The following is a 24470-nucleotide window of genomic DNA, read 5'->3' on the forward strand; positions in this document are numbered from 1 at the left end:
CAGCCAACACTCCTAGGTCTCCGGAAGTGGTTATCAAGCACTATATCCATGCAAAGCATTATTATTGTTCTGCTGTGGTGTGACAGTCCCTTAATTTGGATGGTTGTTAATTACCCAGAATAGTTTCTATATCTTCATGGGAGCTAATTATCAGGATATGATCTCCTGATTGCTAAAGATCCCTTGAGCATTTTGAAGGACCAAGCCATTAGGGCTTGGATAGAGGGAAGAGGGAAATTTGTGTAGTTTGAAGACAAAGCTTTTTTATAGTCATTTGGCAAATGACTGACAGAGAGATAGTGAGCTATACTATGGGAAAACTCAATATGAATATAAAGTCTTTTTCCTTTGTGTGAATTGATTTTTTAATAGCATCTCTGCGGTGGCAGAATTTAATAGCATCTGTTGGAACCACAGTGTGCTCGAAGAGGGATGGAACTCTTTAATCCATTCTCCATGGTCCTAAAGAAAATTGCTTTTTCCAGGCTGCTATTTGCCACAAAATAAAATAGAGATAAAATAGCAGGTTCAAGATGGTAGCTTTCACCAGAACCATAGAAAGGATCAAGAAAGTTAAACACCCCACTATGCTGAAGTTGCAGTTTGGATTATCCCTGTCCACAGATGTGATTTTTATTTTTTAAAGGACCATGCATACAGAAGGGGAAAAAATATTACCTGGACATGCTATATATATTCAAAGGACAGAACTACTCAGATTTGGCTTTTGGGGGGTGACAAAACACTTAATCTCGATGTCATTTTGTAACATTGGCTTTATTTACAAATATACTAGTATAGTGACCTATACATAGGTCAGGGCAAATGCCCTGCACTCCAACATAGCAGAAGATTCATAACATCACTTCAGATTCCCAGAGACAGGATCTGTAACCCCAAGATGCTTCTAGCCTTCAACTAAAGAGCAAACTAGACTTCTGTAAACAAATATATACTAATTCCACTTTTGTGTTTAGTGTAGTTAGTTCAGAATATATTTTGTTGTAACTGGCTTGATTTTATTTTCTAGAGTATAAACTTCGGGAGCTAGCTGAGCAACAGAAACATTTGTCTGCAGAGCTAGAGGAAACCAAGCAGGATATACGTGATGCAGAACGTCGTAGTTTTGAAAAAGCTATAATTGTACAACCTCCTGGTAAGGAGAAATTAAGAGATATTTTTAAAAGGGCAATACGTATGCATAGGCTTTTAAATGAGAGTTGTGCTGCTGCTTTTTATCTTATAGTTCTATTGTACATGTTTTTAATTAGATTTGTATTTTTATATTCTTTTTGAATGATTATTGTGTAGTTTCTTATGGTTTTATATAGTTTTTAAATGTTTTGTAAACCACCTTGAGATTATATTTATGAAAGGTGGTATAAAATGTAACAATAAATAAATAAATATTGCTAGTGTTCAAGGAGTAATTATCACTGTCACCACTGAGGCTATCAGAGAGAGAGCAACTAGATGCCCTCCCATTGGCCTTAAATTATAGGATATGCTTATAGCTTTGTGCTTAAGATGCATTTTGTATGACATTTTAGTTGGTGTTTATATTGAATTTTACGCTGCTTTGGGAGCAAATTTTGGGCTTCAGATCAGAGAAAAATGCAATAGTGAATATTTATATATTTATTTATGTATTTAAAAACTTTATATGCCCTCTTCATATATGAAATCATGGTGGCTTACATACACATTACTCTTTAATATTCTCTTTCAAGCAATAAAACATTATAGCAATAGCACTTACATTTATATACCGCTCTATAGCTGGAAGCTCTCTAAGAGAGCTTCTCTAAGCGGTTTACAATGATTTAGCATATTGCCCCCCAACATTCTGGGTACTCATTTTACCGACCTCGGAAGGATGGAAGGCTTGAGCCCCTGGTCAGGATCGAACTTGTAACCTTCTGGTTACAGGGCGGCAGTTTTACCACTGCGCCACCAGGGGCTCTATTATTATTATTTCTTGTTTACACAGTCAGGTGTTATTGACTGGTTTGTTTTATCCAGACATCGAGTCCTTCCCAAGGACCTGGGATGGCTGAATTTTATTATCAGTGTTGTTGCTGTTATTATAGATATCGTCGCAGAATATAGGCTGGTACCAGTAAACTTGCTTTTTGTAATTGGCTGATGGTGATTTCTGTGACCTCTATGGTGTTGAGGTGCTCTTCAAGTTGATCTGGATAGTGAGGCCTCAACAAACATAAAAATGGGTTCTGTACCTGCGCAAGACACTTCGGGTAATGTTGATTAGCTCCTCGCGACGCCTTTTAACTGCCTCTGCACGAGCCTCTGTCTGTCGAGGCATCACTACCAGATCACCTGTTACAGGTAAGCAACCTGTGTTTTTGAAATTGCACCTAGGGCATCAATTACTACTGGGATTACTTTGGTCTTTTTCTGCCACAGCCTTTCAATTTCAATTTGTAGATCTTTGTATTTTGTGATTTTTTCTATTTCTTTTTCTTCTATTCTGCTATCCCCTGGTATTGCTATGTCGATTATTTTAACTTGTTTTTCTTTCTTCTCGACTACAGTTATATCTGGTGTATTGTGTGGCAGATGTTTGTCTGTTTGTAGTCGGAAGTCTCATAATATTTTTGCATCTTCATTTTCTACAACTTTTTCAATTTTATGGTCCCAGCAATTTTTGGCTATAGGTAGCTTGTATTTTTTGCAGATGTTCCAGTGTATCATCCCTGCTACCTTGTCATGCCTTTGTTTATAGACAGTCTGAGCGATCTTTTTACAACAGCTGATTAGGTGGTCCACTGTTTCATCTGCTTCTTTACAAAGGCGGCACTTGCTTTTTGTTGTTGATTTTTCTACTTTTGCTCTTATTGCATTTGTTCTTAGTGCCTGTTCTTGTGCAGCCAGTATTAAAACCTCAGTTTCTTTCTTCAAGTTGCCATTCTTAAGCCATTGCCAGGTAAATAAATAAATGAATAAATAAATAAAATAAAATAATTGATTGCGCGTCCACGTCAAAATCTGGCCGCTAGGGGTGTGCACTGAACCGCAGAGCTGCGGTCCGGCACTGTGGGGTGGGTTCCTTTAAGGGCGGGGAGGGTTTACTTACCCCCACCACCACTTGCCCCCGTCCAGCGCGCGTATTTAATGTAATAATTGGGGCAGCAGGATACTTCCCTGCTGCCCCTTGTCCCTCTGCAATGCCGCCAGCCGCTTTGACTCACAGTTTTGAAAGTAATTACTGCTGCCCAGTGCCAATAATGAAGTTGAAGAAGAAGCCGGCCTCCACTTCGGCGCCTCTCCGCCCGGCGGCTCCCCTAGGAGCCGCCGCCGCCTCCCAGCAGCCACTGAGAGCGGCTCTGTCATGGAGGACGCGCCGCGGCAACCCTCACTTCCGGCTACCATGCGACTTTCCCCCACATACAGAGTGGCTGCATTCTGCCACTCTGTATGCGGGGGAAGTCGAATGGAAGCCGGAAGTGATGCAACCCTCACTTCCGGCTTCCATGCGACTTCCCCCGCATACAGAGTGGCAGAATGCAGCCACTCTGTATGTGGGGGAAAGTCGCATGGTAGCCGGAAGTGAGGGTTGCCGCGGCGCGTCCTCCATGGCAGAGCCGCTCTCAGTGGCTGCTGGGAGGTGGCGGTGGCTCCTGGGGGACCCGCCGGGCGGAGAGGCGCCGAAGTGGAGGCCGGCTTCTTCTTCAACTTCATTATTGGCACTGGGCAGCAGTAATTACTTTCAAAACTGTGAGTCAAAGCGGCTGGCGGCATTGCAGAGGGACAAGGGGCAGCAGGGAAGTATCCTGCTGCCCCAATTATTACATTAAATACGCGCGCTGGACGGGGGCAAGTGGCGGGGGGGTAAGTAAACCCTCCCCGCCCTTAAAGGAACCCCCCCACACGGACCCGAACCAGCCAGATCCGAACCGGTCTGGAAAGTCCAGAGGCCTTTACAATGGCTTCCGGACCGGTTCGGACACACCCCTACTGGCCGCTGTCACACTACGCCTTCTGATAAGGATGAAAGTGAAATGGATGTTATGGGAAGGAAGATCTATTCCACTTCCAGTTTGGCTATAAGAATATCTAACTATGCAGCCTGCTTGGCCAGATACAATCATTATTTGTGGGACATTTTGCTACAGGATTCAACTTCATTGACTCCTGAGGAATTTCAGGACAGATTCACAGAAGTACAGGTGAAACTCGGAAAATTAGAATATCGTGCAAAAGTCCATTAATTTCAGTAATGCAAATTAAAAGGTGAAACTGATATATGAGACAGACGCATTACATGCAAAGCGAGATAAGTCAAGCCTTATACAATTAACACAATTTGTTATAATTGTGATGATCATGGTGTACAGCTCATGAAAACCCCGAATCCACAATCCCGGAAAATTAGAATATTACATGGAACCAAGAAGACAATGATTGTAGAATAGAACAATATCGGACCTCTGAAAAGTATACAGTGTACTGTGCTTGACTGGCCAGCAAACTCGCCTGACCTGACCCCATAGAGAATCTATGGGGCATTGCCAAGAGAAGGATGAGAGACATGAGACCAAACAATGCAGAAGAGCTGAAGGCCACTAATGAAGCATCCTGGTCTTCCATAACACCTCATCAGTGCCACAGGATGATAGCATCCATGCCACGCCACATTGAGACAGTAATTGCTGCAAAAGGGGCCCAAACTAAGTACTGAATACATATGCATGCTTATACTTTTCAGAGGTCTGATATTGTTCTATTCTACAATCCTTGTCTTCTTGGTTCCATGTAATATTCTAATTTTCTGGGATTGTGGATTTGGGGTTTTCATGAGCTGTACTCCATGATCATCACAATTATAACAAATTAAGGCTTGACTTAGCTCGCTTTGCATGTAATGCGTCTGTCTCATATATCAGTTTCATCTTTTAATTTGCATTACTGAAATTAATGGACTTTTGCACGATATTCTAATTTTCCGAGTTTCACCTGTATATGAAAAAAACACTGCTGTCACTGGCAACATAGCAGCATCTTCAGACATTTAGCTGAGACTGAATCTTGAGCCATGGTGACAGCAGTAACCATACTCTGTCATGCATGGTTGAGATCCACGAACCTTCAGCAAGACATGTGTGACTGTGTGGAGAACTTGGCTTATGACAGAAAGGGCTTATTTAGTGAGAGCACACTAAAGTGAGACCCCACTATGTTATTTATTTATCAATAGACTCCACTATGTTATTTAGATAGTCTGTACTGTGTTAGTCTCCACTATTTAGTGAGACTCCCAGGGGTGTAGCCACCATTGTGCGAACGGATTCAAAGAACCTGGGCTGCCAATGGTAGGGGCCACTGAAGCCCCCAGGGGTGTGTGGCCTCAAGATCCAAAGAGCCTGAGCAAGCCCTTCCCTGTCATTTCAGGCAGCGCTTACTGCCTGAAAGCATCTATTCTGCCTTTAGATGCTGCCTGAAAAGGATGGGCAAGCGGTCGCTTGTGGGCAGGGAGGAGATTTCTCTTGGGGTTCAGGCATGCCCCATACACGTGACGTCACGCACACGGGATGTCATCAGAGGGACCGCCGGGCAGGGCTGGACCCAGGCCGCCACTCAGCTGGCTCCGTGCCTGGAAACTCCACTATAGTGTCTTTAAAGAAATCAAAGTATACAGCAAAGACATTCATGGCAACGGCCTCAGCATCTTCTGCAACATCCCATTACCACCCATATGGGAAACAACATGCCCTTTTTAAACAACATGAGCAAAAGGATTTCTGGCGACAATACCAGCCATACCAAAGAAAGGGTTTTGGCCAACACCCTAAGAGCCAGAACAACAGGCCAGTCTAAGTAGTCTCTTTGATCTGCTCTGCTGCCCTCCATGCTCCCTACTGAAATACGATCCTCCCGATCTCTGACAATTTTTTAAAAGCACTTGAAAACTCATCTCTTCACCCAAGCTTCCCAGCTTTTAAAATTATTAAGTTTTAGTCTGTTTTTATTTTTAGATTGCCTAAATTGTTTTAAGATTTTTGTGTATGTTTTAACTTGTTTCATGTTATTGTTAACCGCACAGAGATGAAAGTTTGGGGCAGTGTACAAATTTGACTAACTAACTAAATAATAAATAAAGCACCATGGTGCCTCTGCATTTAAGAAGATGGCCTCTGTTGAAAAAGGCAACCAATGGCATCAACATAAGCGCAAGCACGATTGCTCTGACACCTCTAGGCAACCAGAATCCAAGTGGCTTCTTCTGCTTTACCATGGACATTGACAATGTTATGGGCTCCTGTCTCACTGACTTCGATGTCGTTGCCACATACCCTGTCTCCTTCAATGGCTCAACCTTGAGGAACTCCATCAACTAAACCTTCTGCACCTGCTCCCCTCAGGGAATGGAGCCGCTCTGAGAAGAGCATCTTGGTTCCAAGTTCCCTTCCTGGTGTTTTCAAGATAGGGCTGAGAGAGATTCCTGCCTGCAACCTTGGAGAAGCTGCTGCTAGTCTGTGAAGACAATACTGAGCTAGATAGACCAATGGTCTGACTCAGTATATGGCAGCTTCCTATGTTCCATGTGTTGTTAACGCTGAAAACTGTAGTTGTTTCTGGGACTTTGGACCATGTGTCGACCTCGGCATTGACATTATCAACATCATCTCTTTCGATACCAGCTCTACACATCCAGAAGACTCCGCTGATCTCTACCATCACTTCACCATCAACAACATCTATGACCACCAAACCTCTGGCAGATCTCCATCTGATACCATCAGCAACACATCTTTCCCCAGTACCAGTGATGCCTCCATCTCCAAATGTGCTAGACTCACTTGCTTCCTCACCTGGCCACTCACCTCATAGAGGCGGCTAGGGGTCAGACAAAGATTGTCTGCACTCTCCCATAGAGCTTTCTCCATCTTTCTCAACAACCCCTGCTTGATGCCTGGAATCCCTGATAAGTTCAACCACTACAACCCCTTCTACATCCACTTTTAAGGAGTTCCTGTTACATGGTCTGGATGCTGCTGATGTTGCTTCAATCCCAGATAGGAACATAGGAAGCTGCCATATACTGAGTCAGACCATTGGTCTATCTAGCTCAGTATTGTCTTCACAGACTGGCAGCGGCTTCTCCAAGGTTGCAGGCAGGACTCTCTCTCAGCCCTATCTTGGAGAAGCCAGGGAGGGAACTTGGAACCTTCTGCTCTTCCTAGAGCGGCTTCATCCCCTGAGGGGAATATCTTGCAGTGCTCACATATCAAGTCTCCCATCCATATACAGCCAGGGTAGACCCTGCTTAGCTATGGGGACAAGTCATGCTTGCTACCACAAGACCAGCTCTCCTCTAGGTGCCAAAGACCCCTTCAGCATTCCCAGTGTGTCATACCCCAAGATGCTCCCCTCCCTACCCTTGGAAGTGACACTTCCACTACTCTGCTCCCCATCTTCCATCTTGTCCTCTCAATTACCTGAGGTCTTCTTGTGCCCTTGGCCGCAGGCATATCTACGGACATGACTGTTACAGGGATCTGTTTCATTTTGCCTCTCCTGGTCCTCCTTGTGATTTTGAGGAATGCAGGTGGTGGAAAATGATGATATTTAGAGGCCTCCTTTTTGAACCTACTACACCTGTACCAAAGGAGACTTTGCCTACTGAGTCATCTTTCAAGTGATCTGCTGCTCCTGTAGCTTTGCCTACTCCGATTATTCCTACGCCAACAGCACCTGCATGAGAAATGGAGCAGCAGCCTTTGAATCCTCCACAAACATCAACAGAGTTAGTGCAATCTGAGGGAGAATATAATTCTTCCTCTTCTTTTGATGAAGATAAGATTCAGTCACATTCATCTCTGGATGAATGTATGACTGCTTCACCTTCCGCTTCTCCATGGAGAAGACCAGATCTTACAGGGTTCTGGTCACTTAATTGGCTAAGGCCCTTGGTCTTGAAATCCAAACTCCTGTCCAGGAAATTAAAGAGCCTATTTTTTCCTTTCTACAGCTTCCGCAGCTAAACCGGCTTCACTGCCAATGAGACAGTCCTGTCACGTCTACCACCACCTCTAAGCAGCTGGAGAGTCTTTACAGGTTGCAAGAAGAGTCTTGCCCCTTTCTGTTTAAGCATTCCGCTCCCAACTCCCTAGTTGTGGTCTGCGCTTTTAACTCTAAGTTGGCCTCAAGCATTAATTGCGATGCAACAAGCACGGTGGACTCTAAGAGGTTCCTTAAGGGAGTTAACAACTTGTACTCCCTTATATGAGAACCTATCAAGCTGTGGAGATTCTGAGCTGCCCTTTGAGCTTCTTCCCTCCTCTTGCTTGAGAAACTCTGATAGTCATCACCTTGGCAAGGCAAGGCAGTGGACTTTCTTATTTAAGGGCTGATTTGCCATATACCAAGGACTACCCACACAAGGTAATCCTTCATCCTGAACCCTCATTCCACCCAAAGGTGGTCTCCTATTTCCATTTCAACCAGGACATTATTTTGCCTACCTTCTTCATTAACCCTTTGGTGCCTTTAGAAAGGTCTATGCACTCTCTAGATGTCTGTAGATGCCTCCTTTGCTATCTGGACCGCACAAATCCTTCCATCAATCGAACAAGCTTTTTATCTCCAGTTCCAGAAGCAACAAGAGTTGCCCCATCTCCCATCAGAGACTCTCTATCTGGCTTGTTGATCTCATTTTCTCATGCTATAGACAGCAAGGGGTCCAGCCTCCAGCTAGAGTCTGAGCTTATCCTATTAGGGCCATGGTCTCCTTTGCTGCCCATATGGGGCTACAGCGTGGCTGATATCTGCATGGCTGCTACCTGGTGTTCGGACTTAAGCTTTCTAAAACACTATGCTGAATATCTCCACTCTGCTGCTGACATCAACTTTGTTTGGGTGGTTTTGAAAAAATGTGCTCGGATCATGTTAGCAACCACTTCCATATCTGGAGCTAGTCAATCACCCAGTTGTGAGGGAACGTGGATAACCTCAGAGATAAACACATTTATTATCTACAACAGGTGATCTCTCTGGTGATTCACTCACAACACACACCCAAACTAACCCACTGCTAGCGTGTCTCCACAGTATTAGACTCTTACCTGTTCTCACTTGGACTCTGCATGTCTTCATCTCTTCTCACATCGCAGTAGCCACTTCAGGAACTGGGAGAGAGAGCACTCTCCCACATCTTTTGGCAGACACTTCCCACATTCCTCAGAATTCTGGATAGCACCTCTTGGAGCTCGATATTCCTCCACGGGACTAATGCACAGGTGCAGAACACCCAGTTGTGAGTGAACATGGATCACCAGAGAGATCACCTGTCATAGGTAAGCAACCTGTTTTGTCCCCAAGGCCAACCCCAGGGCATTAACAGTAGTTTAACCATGAGGTGACAAGGGCATGGATCATTGTGGCTAAACTAAACTAAGGGGTGATTGGATGATTATAAAATATTCCTTTTCAATCAATTCCTTTATTTCAGTCTTTGACCAGCATAAAGTAAAAAGAGACATAGAAACTGTAAAATTAGCAATTATTAAAAGCAGTAGGGTAAAACTTTAAAACTAGAATCTATAATTAAAAGAGAGCATCTATAAAACCCATAAAATAGATATATTAAAAAATTAAACAAAGGCTATATATAAAACTTATGAACTCTCTAAAAATCTAACAGGGACTGCCTACCTGCTCACTTGGATGACGGGGACTGCCAGTGTATCCACCCACTTGTCTGGAGAATGGGGACTGTCTGCTCACTTACCAGCTACACACTCAGATGATGGGAGGTGGCCATCCATGTGGGAGAAGGGGGCAGGGGAACTCTAAAGCCATGCTCCACTTGGGGCACCAGCAGTTTTCAGAGCAGCCCTGTATTTTACCTTCTCAGAGGGATTTCATTTAGCCTCCTTGCCCTGTGGTAATATCTGCAATGATATTAACAATGATGTTTTAATAAAGATGTGTTGGTATTCGTAAGCAGTTCAACTTTGAATAACTTTTTTCAATTTTTGCAGCTCTAGGACAGAGGCAGCAATTTATTTTTCGAAGGGTGATTGGATGACTGTAAAATGTTGTTTTTGATTTGCAGAGAGGGAATTATACAAACTTTCTATGAAGAAGCAACTTTTATTGAAAGATTTGGAATCCAAACAGAAAGAACTACAAGAAGCTCAGGCTTTAGCAGCAATCCAGCCAGGCAGCATCAGTGGTGTGTATTCTCATACAATTGTGTGTATTCTCATACACAGACACACAGAAACACACACACACTCTCTCCCTCCCACTCCCCTCTCTCATACACAGACACACAGAAACACACACACACACACTCTCTCTCTCTCTTTCCCCCTCTACCTCCCCCCCCCCCCACACAGACACTATAGTCAAAATATTCCATGGGAAACTGAATCCAAGATTTCACCCCAGGATTTAGGGATAGACTGGACCTAGTGGCTACGGATTTTATTTTTTCCTTGGGAGGAGAAAGCAGAGAAAAGGTGTATTGTGATTTCTCCCTGTTCTTTTTTATGAGGGCATGATTCAAAAAGGGGCTCCAAACTCCTTTAACTGAATATCTCTGAGTATCTTCTGAGCTGTGTCTCAGTTTCAGGAGAGAAAGTAAAGGGCAAAGGAGTGTCAGGAAGCCTTCTTCATCTTCTGCTCCTGTTGACTGGCTGGGCGATGTTCAGTGGCATTTCCCTTGCTTTTGAGCATGTCAGTCAGGCTGAGGGAGGGATGGGCTGAAACTGAGCCTTATCCAGAAAGTGAGGAGGAGAGAAGGAGGGAGGGATGCTGCCTGAAGCTGAGACTAATCCTCTAATCAAGAGGCAACAGCATGCCAGTGAGTTGGGGAAGAAGGACGGGGAGAGCGAAAAGCAAACCTTTCACCCGCACAACAGGAACATTTGCCCCCTCCCCCCATTCAATAATAGCTAATCCTGTGGTGAAGAACAAGGTAAAACTGTCTGCTGGGTTCATGTTTGTGTTGAATGTAGTTGTGAACCACCTTGAAATTATTTTGTAGAACATAAACTTCAGGAGCTAGTTGAGCAACAGAAACTTTTGACTGCAGACTTGGAGGCAACTGCACGTGATATACGTATTGCAGAACATCATGTTTTTAAAGAAGCTGTTACTGTACAACCTGCTGGTAAGGAGAAAATAAGATATTTTTTAAAAAGCACAAAACATATTTTTTCTCACTATAAAATATTTCATCTGGATTATGATCTATTGAGCTCCATTAGAAATGGGTTCTGTGTCTCCACGGAATCCTCTTGGTTTGGAGAACCACAGCTCCTTATGGCATTTCAGGCCCACCCAATGTGACCACGTGGTTGATATTTAAGGCAGGAAGAATGGCACTCACTCAGTACCTTTTCAACCTCTGTGGTGACTGCATCTTGGTTGCTGCAGCTCCTTGACTTGGTTTCCTTTTGTGGCGGATTTAAGCCCAGCCTTTGTCTCAGAGCAAGCCCACATGGGGGGAAGAAAAATGCAGAATCATTCCCTCCATTTTTGCTCAACAAAGGCTGTTCCTTTTTAAAACTTAAACTGCTTCCTCAGTCGCTGATTCACTGCCACCACACCCTAATTATTCAAGTGTTTGCCCCCCTTGGATTTGGGTGAATGTCCAAGGAGACCCCCCCTTTCCTTTTCTAAGGGAAAAGTCCAAAAACCCTTCCACATGCAGCCTACATGTGATGCACACACTTGACAGAATGAGTTGCTGAGCAAACAAACTCGAGACTTGTTTGCATCAGAGTAAAAACCCCTTTTTCCTGAGTTAAAAATCCACTCAGAGGCAGGTAAAATACAAAGAATAAAAAGAGAAACATTTATTCAAAATACTACAGACTGCTTCAGGTTTCAAACTTACAAACTTCAAAGTTACAAACTTCTTCAGGTTTTAGTTACAGGAAAAAGGAACACTCAGTAACTACAAGAATATTTCAAAAAGCACCCTCTGATGATATTGTGGCGGCATACTTTAAAACTTGTGGTTACCCAGTCACATAAAACATAAACGTAAGAAAGTACAAAAGACCCTTTTGAGAGTCTACAGAGACTTTTACAATGCTCTAGTTGGAAAAGGGGATTGGCTAAGTTTCTCTTAGTTTATGTTACTAATAAAAAGACAATAAACCATTTGTAAGGATTTGCAAAGCACAAAAAGAAAGAAATCTAACATACTCTAACTAACAAACTGTTCCCTTGCTAAACCCTTCAGAAGCCCACAAGCCCTGGCTTCCTTCCCCCTTGAAACTCACCCCAAACTCCAGGAGAGTTTCAAGCTTCCTGCAATCCTGTCTGTCAAGAATCTGCAGATGTCCTTCCATGAGAGAATTCTTCAGGATAGCTTTTGACCATGAGGCAGCAAAAGCTCCATTGCTGTTCCCCACTAAGCTTTCCGCTTGTCCTCTCTCATCCCCCTCCTAGCTCCTTCTGAGACAAAAACTTGCTTCTCTTCCTGCAACATAGCCCTCAAGGTCCCACCCACTGTGTGCTGAGTGGCTGTTCCCTAGCCTGTCAATCAGGCTAGGAGTTAACTTCCGGTTCACTCTTTAGGGGAAGGGAGAGCCGATTGATACACCTTTTCTATGTGAGGTTTTTTAAAAAAAATGGATTGATTTTCTGGCTGTCAACATCAGACTACAAATACGGCTATGGACATGGACATGGATAAGACAAAAAAGATGGAAAAGAAGACATCTGGGGCGTGATCTGTAGAATCCATTAGAATGGGTTCTGCGCCTGCACTGAAGCCTATCAGCATGGAGTACCACAGCTCCTCGGCACTTACGCCCCACCCCATATTACTATGGGGCTATTTAGGGCGGGAGGAAGTGCCAGCACTTCAGTTCCTTTGAGACCTCTGTAGCGATTAGTTCTTTGGTCACTGTGGCTCCTCGTTCTGTTTCCATGATCTTAGTGAGTTCTATATTTTAAAAAATTATTACTTTATTGGCTATTCTGGTCTTTGGACTGTTTTAGACTACATATTTTGTGTAACGGACTGTTTGAGGTGAAAGAACGGATATATATTTTGGTTTTGAAAACAGAACTCTTAGAGGAGAGCTGGTCTTGTAGCAAGCATGACTTGTCCCCATAGCTAAGCAGGGTCTGCCCTGGTTGCATATGAATGGGAGACTTGATGTGTCGGGTTCAGTATATGGGCTCAGTATATGGCAGTTTCCTATGTTCCTAGAATGGCAATCAATGACCCTAAACCTTTAGAAAAGAAAACGGATAAAAAGATTTCTAAACTCTGCTTTAAATGCAAAGCGAAGTTACCCTCACAAGATGGCCATGACTTATGTTTGCTGTGTCTGGGGAATCTCACAACACCTCCACTTGTAAGGTTTGCCAGTCCTTTTCAAAGCAAACATGATGCAACATGGAGTTTCGTTTGAGAGCTGCACTTTACGATGACTATGTTCCTCTTGTCCATCGAAAGAGGGAACTCAGCTGTCTTCTAATAAGGATGGCTCAAGGTCTGAGGCTTCAACCCAGTCTAAACCCTCGATGCCTACATTTAAGTCTCCAAAGGCACTGAAGCGGCATGGAGACAAAATGGTGGATTCATCGGAGCACACCAAAAAGAAAAAGTAATCATCAACATTTAAAGCAATTCTGTCTCCGGCACAAGAGTAGTTTTTTTGTCAATATCGAAACCATCAACTCCAACCGTGTGGACATCGAGACAATCAGTGCCGAAGCAAACAGCTTCGGTGCTGGTGTCGAAAGATCCATCCTTGACATCAACACTGAAGGAACTTGCGATAGCAGCATTGACATTGGCACAAGCTTTGTCTGCTGCATCACTCTTGGCATCAAGATCATCAACACCAAAACCTCTTTCCCCACTGGCGTCTAAGTCGGCACCGATATCAAGAGCAGTTTCTTTGTCCCTGGCAGTGACGCCATTGAAGTCCCCTGTCATGGGCATGCTGGAAGACTCCGAGGAGGAGTTGGAGGCGGAGACAGAGTGGACAGCAGAGGAGGGTGGGCAAGGACCAGAAGTTGCAATAGGTCCGATGCACAAGGAGTTGAAGATGAGTTAGAGCCGGGTGAGGCAGCTCATGTGGAGGAGGCGGGACCGGTCTCAGCTGTGAAGAGGTGCCGGTCCAAGAGACAGCAAGAGTTAAGGATCCGCATGTGCAGAACAACAGGCAAAGCTGCTGACTCAGCAACTCTTAATTAACAGCACCAGGAGTCAGCCTATTTAAGATGCCTGTAACATAGCTACCCTGCTGATAGCAACATCAATTTCCTGTGAGTTAATTGGCTGTGTTAGTGCATTACCTTGACTGTGTTTGGATCCTGGACTATGTTGACCTTGCCTGTGGATTTCACTTTGGACTCTGTTGCATTTATTGGATTGACTCGGACTGGACCTGGTTTAGAGAATTTATTCCTGTTAGACTTTCCTGTTCTGCTTCTGCCTCTGTTACGCTTTGTCTGGCTAGCCTGATAGATTTACGACATCCCCATTGACGCCAAAGGCAAAACAATTGATCTCGACATTGAACACACCAGTTTTAACAGATACTGTAATGCCTCAATGCCGTGTGTCAGTTACTTTCGAGGCTGAAGATGAGGACTCTCCTGCTGTTGAGGAAGTGAGCACGTTGGATCCCAACATGGCACAATCCCTACTATCTATGCTGGACTCCAGCACTACCACCCCTTCAACTTTTAGGGGATTTCCATATTCAGAGAGATGCATGTTCTCTGCCTCTAGATACTGCCTATTCAACAGTGGCTCATACAAATCAACAAGCGGGTACTGCACCCAGAAGTTCCCACTCTGCAGCTAACAGCATGGAAAATAGGTTTCTAAATAAAACATACTTAACCAGAGGAAGCCTTTCACTAGGAGAAAGTATACTAGTAATTTTGGAAGAGGTTCACTTGCTATACAGCCTCAAACGGCTTTTGCCCTCTGAAAGCTACTGTCCGTCAGGTCCTAGCTGTACCTAGCCACACTAAATACCTCCCTGCTTTCTAATGTCTCCATAAAGGTTCACTTATCAGCGATCTCAGCTAGGCATGTGGGATGAGATGGAAAGACAGTATTTTTTCACCCCAGCTGCAAGGGTTTCTGAAGGGTCTCACCAATCTGTATCCTCCAGTTAGACAGCCACTGGAACAGTGGAGTATATCCTTGGTCCTTTCGACTCTGACGGATACACCCTTTGAGCCTCTGGCTACAGCTCTTCTGACTCTGGTTTCTCTGAAGATTGCCTTCTTGGTGGCAATTACAACTGCCTGCAGGGTGAGTGAACTTACAGTCTGAGGATGGGTATGCCTTATGCACGCTTCTACCCAGATAAGGTGCTGCTACGTCCAGACATTACTTTCCTACCTAAGGTTGTGACAGACTGTCACATAAACCAAGACATTGTGCTTCCTACCTTCTTCAGCTGTCTGAGCACAGCTCTTTAAAATGTTCTGCATTCCCTAGATGTTTAAAGGGCTCTTCTATTCCACCTATCAAGATCAAAGACGATCATAGAGACAAAAAGGTTGTTCATATCCTACAAAGGAAGGTCTGTGGGTCAGACCTTGTCAAGACAAAGGCTATCCCACTGGCTAGTAGAGCTAATTCTATTGACTTATAAGTTACAAAAAATACAGCCGCCTAAGACCATCAAGGTACATTCAACCAGACCTTACAGTGCCTCAGTGGCTCCTTTGTCTGGCATATCATTTTGGGACATTTGTAGGGCTGCAACATGGTCCTCAGAACAGCCCTTTTGTAAAGCACTATGCCACTGACTTGCGTTCTGCAGCAGGGGCAAATTTTGGGAGAGGTGTTCTCAAAAGGGTGTTACAATGACACTACTGTTCCCTCCTCCTTTAAGGAGCTAACTAAACACCCATTCTGATGGATTCAACGGATCATGCCCCAGAAAAACAGGTTCCTCACCTGTAACTGATTATCTGGTAGTGATCCATTGACATCCATTAGACCCTCCCAAACCTCTCCTCTGCAGTAGTGCTCATGTCTTCATAGAACTCACATATTGCTCCAAAGATGTTTGACTGTTTCGGTGGTTTCCAAGGAACTGAAGTGCTAGCGCTTCCTCCCACCTTAAATAGCAACGTGATCATGTGTGGTGGGGTGCAAGCGCCAAGAGGAGCTGTGGTAGTCCACACCGACAGGCTTCAGCTCAGGCATAGAACCCATTCTAATGGATGTCAACAGATCACTACCAGATCATCAGTTACAGGTGAGCAACTTTTTTTTTTTAAGGTTCTCCAATTGTTAAGCTTCTATCACAGGACATGATTCATGCTTGATCTACCTTGGAGAAGGCCACAATACCTCGACATGCAAAATTTGCACGTCATTTTCAAAACAAACGAGACACAACAAATAGCTCAGATTGTGGGCTGCTTTGTATGACAATGTTCTAAGCCCTTCCACACCTTCAACTAAGGCAGGGGCAGGTCCGTCATCTAAATTGCCATCAGCTTTAGGCCCGAGGACTGCAACTCAAATGGAGTCTAAATCATCAATGCCTTCTTTCAAGTCACCAAGACTGCCAAAGAAACCTAAAGAAAAACATCAAACTATCATGGAGGCAGAAGAACTGGCAAAAAAGAGGCAAAGAACCTTGATGCCAGAGAGAACTCTCTCCTTCGAGCTTACAAGACATTATTATAATCTCAATATTGAGACCTTCAACACCGAAGGAAGCAACGGGCTCAAGGCCACAGACACCAAGGGCTTCAGCACTGACACCCATACAATCTTCATCGACACCAACAGAGCAGCATTGAGGAACAACTTCTGCACTACATATGCCAATACTGACAGAATCAAGACAAGTAGCCCCTCAACATCAAGAGTCTGTTACCTTCAACGTCGAGGGTGAAGAAGAATATATGTAAAGTGTAGGAACAGGGCTAGATCCCTCAACAGCACAATCATTTTTGTCAATATTGGATTTGAATTCCAATACACTGTCCACTAGGGATGTGCATGAACCTGTTAGGCGGCCCTTTTATGGGCCTCCAAACAGGTTTGAACACTGGGGTTGTTGTTTTTCAAAGTTTGAAGGTGGGGGTCTCACTTTAAGGGCTGGGGAGGGTGCACTTACCCCCCCTGCTTCCCCCCCGCTGGCATGCGATGTCGGTAAAAGCCTTCCTGCCGCCCCTTTCCCCTCTTTGGCTGGAAGTGGGCAGAAGTATAAGATGCACATGTGCACGTCGTGATCACGCACACCCGTCTGATGTGCACGAGCACGCTCGCGCGCCCGGTACTTCTGGCCGAAGAGGGGGAAGGAGCGGCAGGGAGGTACACTGCTGCCCCAAGGGCTTTTACTGACACCGGGCGCTGGTGGGGGGGAAGCGGAGGAGGGGTAAATGCACCCTCCTCTGCCCTTAAAGTAAGACCCCCCCTACCCCCTCAAGCCACCCTGCCCGGTTCCGTGCACATCCCTACTGTGCACCTCAACTTTTAGAGGTTTTCTACCTCAGGCAGAGGGTCAACAGGTTCAGATAATAGCAACCCAAGTAACATCCATTGGTTATGTAAACAAACCCACCTTTATGCTATGCACTGACCACAGCCCATTTGGCTACTACTTCCAGCTGGCATGTATGCGGTTTTTCTCATTGCCCAACTTCAAACACTCAAGCTGCTTGTTCAGGTGGTATGGGTCTTTATTCCCTGGGCTTGTCTTATGACTACCGGGAAGACAGATCTTGGAGACCATTAAATCTTGACAAGCAAAAGGCGCAAACGTACTCCTTGACATCTGCCATTACCCCGGGTATGTCTGTGAGGACATTAGCAGCAGGTGATGCTTCAGGTTCCTTAGTGAAAAAGAAAACACTAACTGCAGCAGCTTCCACTCAGACACAACTGGCTTTGCCTCAGCAGGTAGTCAGACCAGTGATGACATCAACCACCATGCAGACTGAGCCAAAACAAAGCATACTGCATCTACAGAAACTCAAACTCAGGTGCCACAATCTCCACCACAGGATCCAGTGTCGCATTCTTCCCCTGCACCACAGTTACCAGAGTAGTCACAACCTGAAAGCCATCATGGATCCTCTGATTCTGAATCCGACACTGATACCGTGGAGATCTTAACAGATCCTTCTCCAAATGTGGCAACTCCTTCTCATGCCTCTCCAACAGAAGAGATGAAGGCGTAACATATACAGATTAAGGAAATGGCAGAAGCCCTAGGCTTAGATCTCAAGACTCAAACTGTGACTATTGATGACCCAGTCTATAATTTTATGACAAAGTCCCTTTCAACTCAACTGGTAGCCCTTCCAGTTCTCCTGGTGATTACAAAAGCTGCACAAAGTGCTTGGGAAGTTGTACACACTTCCACTCCCATTTCAAAGAGGTTGGAGGTCTGTTACCGTGTGCAGGAAAATGAGAATGCTTACCTTCAGAAGCACCTGGTGCCCAATTCATTAGTCATAGATTGTGCCACATCATCAAAATCAGGAAGAAAGCACATGACTCCTGAAGATAGAGAGGGCAGGAAGTTAGATGTCATGGGCAGAAAGTTTTACTCAACGGCATGCCTAACTGTAAAAATAGCCAATTACTGTGCTGGCATAGCAAAGTATAATCATTATCTCTGGGACACATTGGAGCAAGACTTGAATAAGCTTTCCCCAGAGGCACATTTTAAACAGACCATGGCAAAGTCACAACAGCAGCTGAGCACAGCAAAACACCTGGCTGAATCAGAGTCCTGGGCCATGACTATAGCCATTAGCTTAAGACTCCATCCCTGGCTCAGATCAGCATTGCTGCAGGTTGATATGAAAGACAAGACAGAAGGTCTGCCATTTGATGGTAAGGGCTTATTTAGTGAACAGACTCCACCATGGAGAAACTCAAGAAGTCAAAATTTATGGCTAAGACTTTCACTTCTGCATCTACATTTACATACCCTTCCAAGTACAAATCTTATTCCAGACCAAAATCAAGTTACAAACAACAGGACTTAAGGGACTATAGGAAACCCTATCAACCTTACAATAAAAGCCCCTATCAAAACAAGAACAAGGGGAATCAGGGCCAACACACTAAGCAGGCAGAGGCCAAAAAGCAGCACCTCTGAAGATTGGGCCTGCCCATTGGACGAGCTTATAGCTGCAAACCTCAACCAAACCCAAGCAGATGCCTATTGCATCTCTTTGGCACCACAGATAATTGCCAATTCCAACCTAATGGCACCAATAACAACATCAATAGCCAGTACCATCAGACTGGCAAGCAATGCCTCAGCATAGCACCGCATAACATCAGATTGTTGGGTTCTCAAGATTATATCTGCAGGATATGCCATAGAGTTCAAGACAATGCCTGTCTTCAAGGGTGTACGCTTTACACAAGTGACACCAGCTCTGCTGGAAGAGGTGAAGGAGTTATTAGCACAAGGGGCTATAGTCCCATTATGATGGGCACAGAGGCAAGGAGGTTTCTGCACATGCTATTTTCAGACCCCCAAGAGGGGAGGAGGAATATGTCCAGTAATGGACTTGAGACACCTGAACAAATTTGTCCATGTGAGGAAGTTCCAAATGACAGTGTTGCAAGACATACTACCACTCTTGCATCAGGAATGGTGGCTTGCAACATTAGACCTAAAGGATGCTTACTTTCACACTGGAATTTGGGAGACACACAGGAAATGCCTAAGGTTCACTGTGGGCAACTCGGTCTACCAGTACAAGGTACTGCCTTTTGGTCTGCTCCACACATCTTCACGAAGTGCATGGCAGTGATTGTTGTACACCTAAGGACCAGGGGAACTGCAACTTTCCTATTTCTGGATGATCGGTTTCTAGCATCCAGAGACAAAGAAGAGTTACATTCTCAGGTATCGTATGTGTTGCAAATTCTCCAAGAACTGGACATAGAAGTGAATTGGAAGAAATCCCACCTAGAACCAGTGACATCAATAGCACACATAGGAGCAATCCTAGACACTCAAGCAGGAAGGGCATACTTACCTCAAGAAAGGTTCCAATCCATCAGGGAACTGATCTACTGCTTCACAGCACAGCCTATTGAGAGTGCAAGGCAAATTAAAAGCTTCCTAGGCTTCATGGCTTTCCTCAAAGCAACAGTCAATTATACTCGCTTGCAGTTGAGAAAATTACAACTGTGGTTCCTCTCTGCCTTCTGCCCAAATGTGGACAGCCCTCTACTAAGACTGACAATTCCTCCCCAAATAATCCAATCACTACGCTGGTGGATGCTTCCAGAGAACCTCCTACAGGGTGTTCCCTTTCAAGTTAAAACACCTTCTGTATGGGTGACAACAGATGCTTCCATGAAAGGTTGGGGAGGGCACAGCAACAGCAGCAAAGTTGAGGGGCAATGGAGCTATCAGCAGAAACAGTTACATACCAGTTTCTTGGAGCTCCTGCAATATTTCAAGGAATGAATGCTTTTTTGCCAGTGCTGAGAAACCAAACAGTACAAGTCCAGTTAGACAACACCACTGCGATTGCCTATCTCATCAGACGGGGGACACATCTCGAGGTCTCTCTGTGCCTTAAGCCTCCAACTTTGGCACTGGTGCATTCGCAATCATATCTATCCTCAAGCAATACACATAAAGGAGACAGACTTGAGTTGGGCGCTTGTACGCAGAGACCAACACAAGTGGGATGTAAACCCAAAATATTTACATCCAATATTCAAAGCCTTGGATTGGACCCAGATAGATCTGTTCGCAACATCGCTGAATGCCAAGTGCAAGGGCTTTTGCTCCTGAGCGGGACATGATCCTCTATCTCTAGGGAGTTATTCGCACATGGCTTCATGCTTTGGGGTAAATATTGAGCGAAGCCACTCCAAACGACACTTGCGGCATTGAGGGAAACAGCCCCTTCCCTCTGCTCTCAAATTTTGTTTTGAAACAAGTTCACGTGGCATGCTATATGTTTTCCTTTTAGCCAGTGGGAGAGGGGAGCTTCCTAAAGAGCGATATCTGCATTTCTAAAGAGAACATCCCTTTTATCATGTTAATGATTCTACGTCAGTGCCTCTCTCTATTTGCTCCGGCGTTTTCAGAAAAAGTAATTTAAAACCAGCATTTTAAAAATCCGGAAATATGTTGAGATAAATTAGAATTTTCATTACAAAGCCCAATTTCTGTGTTGAGTGGGTCCAAGAATCTCGGAGGGACTTTGGGGTAAGTTTTCTTGGTGTGTGAACACACACATTCTCTTCTGAAGGAGATTCGGGGTAGAAGCCCTGTCTGTAAAGCCTCTAGGGGATGCATTGCAATTGGATTGGACAAAATAACTGTTATGCATGTATCCTCCACTACCACTCATAGGATGGATAGCGGTGAAGCTTCTGGCTTGTCGGGTAGCTTGAATTCTGATAACACCATGGTGGCCAAGGCAGTCTTGGTTTCCACTGGTACTCAGACTGTCCCACCACAGATACAGAAGGCTTCCACATTGCCCAGATCTACTGTCACGCGAAGGAGGCCGAGTGCTACAGCCTGACATAGCTACCCTAAGACTGACAGCATGGTGGATAGATAAGATAATGTTGAATGAAAGGAAGTCATCCACTAAAAAAAATTATGCTCAGAAATGGAACAAGTTTAAATACTATGCAATCTCTCAGATCTTCCTCCCATTGAAAGCATCAGTCAGACAGATTATTTAACTTCTCTGAAATCAGGTCTGTCTAATATATCAATCAAAGTTCATTGAGCAGCACTTTCATCAATTCATCCAGGATGGGATGGTAAATCAGTCTTCTCCCACCCGAGCTGCAAGAGTTTCTTAAAAGGCCTCACTAATTTATATCCCCCAATAAGACAACCAATAGAGCAGTGGAGTATCTTCTTGGTTCTCTCTGCATTGACTGAGGAACCATTTGAACCAATGTCCTCAGCAAATCTTAAGTTCGTCACCTGGAAGACTGCCTTTTTGGTTGCAATCACTACAACCCGCAGAGTGAGGGAGCGAACAGCATTGCGTAAACTGTACAACAACCTGTACACAAACTATTCACAAGATTCTTTCCAGATAAAGTACTGATGTGGACTGATAACACATTCTCACCAAAGGTAGCATCTGATGTCCACTTAAACCAGGACATTGTGCTGCCAACCTTCTTCAGAGACCTATCAACCTCTCTAGAGAGAGCACTACACTTTCTTGATGTCAAGAAGGCACTACTATTCTATCTGGCTAGCACTAAGGCTATTCACAAGAAACACATACTTTTCATCACTTAAAAAGTAAAGTGAAAGGGCCATTGTGTATCTAGACAGCACCTGTCACAGTGGCTGGTAGAGCTTATACTACTGACCTACAAGCATCAGAAGGTAGTGCCACCAAAGTCCATAAGAGCACATTCTACTAGTGCCTATGCAGCCTCAGTGGCCCATTTTAAAGGCATATCCTTCAAAGACATCTGTAAAGTGGCAACCTGCTCAACGGAAATGTAATACAATGCAATTGTGCTCTGCAGCGGAGGCTAATTATGGGAGAGGTGTGCTTAAATTAGACCCTCCCATACTCCATGGATGTCAATGGATCACTACCAGATCATCAGTTACAGGTAAGCAACCTGTTTATCTGGATCATGATCCATTGAGCTCCATTAGAAATGGGCGTTTTGTTAGCTTATTCAGGTGGATGGAGCAGTAGTTACTGCAACATCCTTTTAAGCACACCTCTCCCAAAATTACAGATTTATCCATGTCTGTGTAATGGAACTCACATGTTGTTTACTTCAATGATGGTCACCAGCTCCGGTGGTGGTCCAGGAACTGAGAGAGTGGTGTTCTTCCCGCCTTAAATATAAACCATGTGGTCACATGGGGCGAGGCTGAAACTCCACACTGAGAGGATTCCGCGCAGGTGCAGAAACCATTTTTAATGGATGTCAACGGATCACTACCAGATCATCATTTACAGATAAGTAACCTGTTTTGTTGTTGCTGTTGTTTTTTTGCAGAGAGGGAATTGTATGAACTTTCTATGAAGAAGGAACTTTTATTGAAAGATTTGGAATCTAAACAGATTGAACTACAAGAAGCTCAGGCTTTAGCAGCTATCCAACCAGGCAGCATCAGTGGTATGTATTCTCATATCTATATATATTTATCTTATGCGTAGCTGTCACAATTCCCATGTGTGGCAGCTCTCACTAGGGTTTGCGAGCGAGCTGCCGGCAGGGGAAGAGGAAAGCTTTGGTGACGGAGAGAGGCAGGCAGTCGGATGAGGAGAAGACAGCGATGGGTGGGCGGGGGGAGAAGGCGGTGGTGGGCAGGAGGAGATGGTGGCAAGAGGGCAGGAGGAGGAAGAAAATGGCGGCAGGCGGGGAAAGAAAACAGCGGCGGGCAGCAGTGTGTGGGGGAGTAAACTATGGCAGAACTAGAGGCACACATGCTCTGCGCCCGGCCCAGGTAGTTTATTTTAATTTTTTAAGCTCACACATTTGCACGTGCACACACACATGTCAAGGTATTCCATGGGAAACTGAATCCAAGGTTTCACCCCAGGAATTAAGGATGGACTGAACCTAGTTGCTAAGGATTTTATTTTTTTCTTGGGAGGAGAAAGCAGAGAAAAGGAGTATTATGACTTCTCCCTGTTCTTTTTTATGAGGGCATGATTCAAAAAGGATTCCAAACTCCTTTAACTGAATATCTCTGAGTATCTTCTGAGCTGTGTCTCAGTTTCAGGAGAGAAGGGAAAGGGGAAAGAAATGTCAGGAAGCCTTCCTCATCTTCAACTCCTATTGACTGGCTGGGAGATGCTTGGTGGCATTTCCCTTGCTGTTGAGCATGTCCGTCAGGCTGAGGGCTGAATCTGAGCATTACCCAGATAGTGAGGAGGAGAGAAGGAGGGAGGGATGCTGCCTGAAGTGGAGAATAATTCTCTAATCCGGAGCCAACAGCATGCCAGTAAGTTGGGGAAGAAGGAAGGGTAGAGTGAAAAGCAAACCAGTGAACCCTCCCACACCACTCATGGGCCCAGGGACATTTGTCGCCCCCCCCCCCCTTATTCAATAATAGCTAATCCTGTGGTGGAGAACAAGGTAAAACTGTCTACTGGGTTCATGTTTGTGTTGAATGTAGTTGTGAACCGCCTTGAAATTATTTTGTAGAGCATAAACTTCAGGAGCTAGCTGAGCAACAGAAACTTTTGACTGTAGACTTAGAGGCAACTGCACGTGATATACGTGTTGCAGAACATCGTGTTTTTGAAGAAGCTGTTACTATACGACCTGCTGGTAAGGAGAATATAAGTTGTTGTTTTTTAAAGCACAAAATACATATTTTTCCTAAAAGTAAAATATTTCTTTTTGCAGAGAGGGAATTATTCAATCTGTCTATGAAGAAGCAATTTTTATTGAAAGATTTGGAATCCAAACAGAATGAACTACAAGAAGCTCAGGCATTAGCAGCGATCCAACCAGGCAGTGTTAGTGGTGTGTATTCTCATATTTATTTTAA

At 44.5% G+C, this 24470-nt stretch overlaps 1 protein-coding gene across 7 annotated transcripts in view; it reads left to right on the forward strand.

The window, feature by feature from the left end:
• Positions 1-24470, forward strand: part of CCDC7 (coiled-coil domain containing 7) — a 457188-nt gene that overhangs the window by 219266 nt on the left and 213452 nt on the right. For all 7 annotated transcript variants that reach the window (XR_008309433.1, XM_053259060.1, XM_053259062.1 and 4 more), the window contains 6 exons: positions 1031-1156; positions 10076-10195; positions 11012-11137; positions 22967-23086; positions 24122-24247; positions 24326-24445. Coding sequence is in view for 6 of the 7 variants with exons in the window: in XM_053259060.1 (XP_053115035.1) it covers positions 1031-1156; positions 10076-10195; positions 11012-11137; positions 22967-23086; positions 24122-24247; positions 24326-24445 (738 nt within the window). In the remaining variant the exon portion in view is untranslated. The remainder of the gene's footprint in view (positions 1-1030; positions 1157-10075; positions 10196-11011; positions 11138-22966; positions 23087-24121; positions 24248-24325; positions 24446-24470) is intronic.

This window comes from Hemicordylus capensis, chromosome 6, assembly GCF_027244095.1.
Source record: "Hemicordylus capensis ecotype Gifberg chromosome 6, rHemCap1.1.pri, whole genome shotgun sequence".
In the NCBI taxonomy this organism is placed as follows: domain Eukaryota; kingdom Metazoa; phylum Chordata; class Lepidosauria; order Squamata; family Cordylidae; genus Hemicordylus; species Hemicordylus capensis.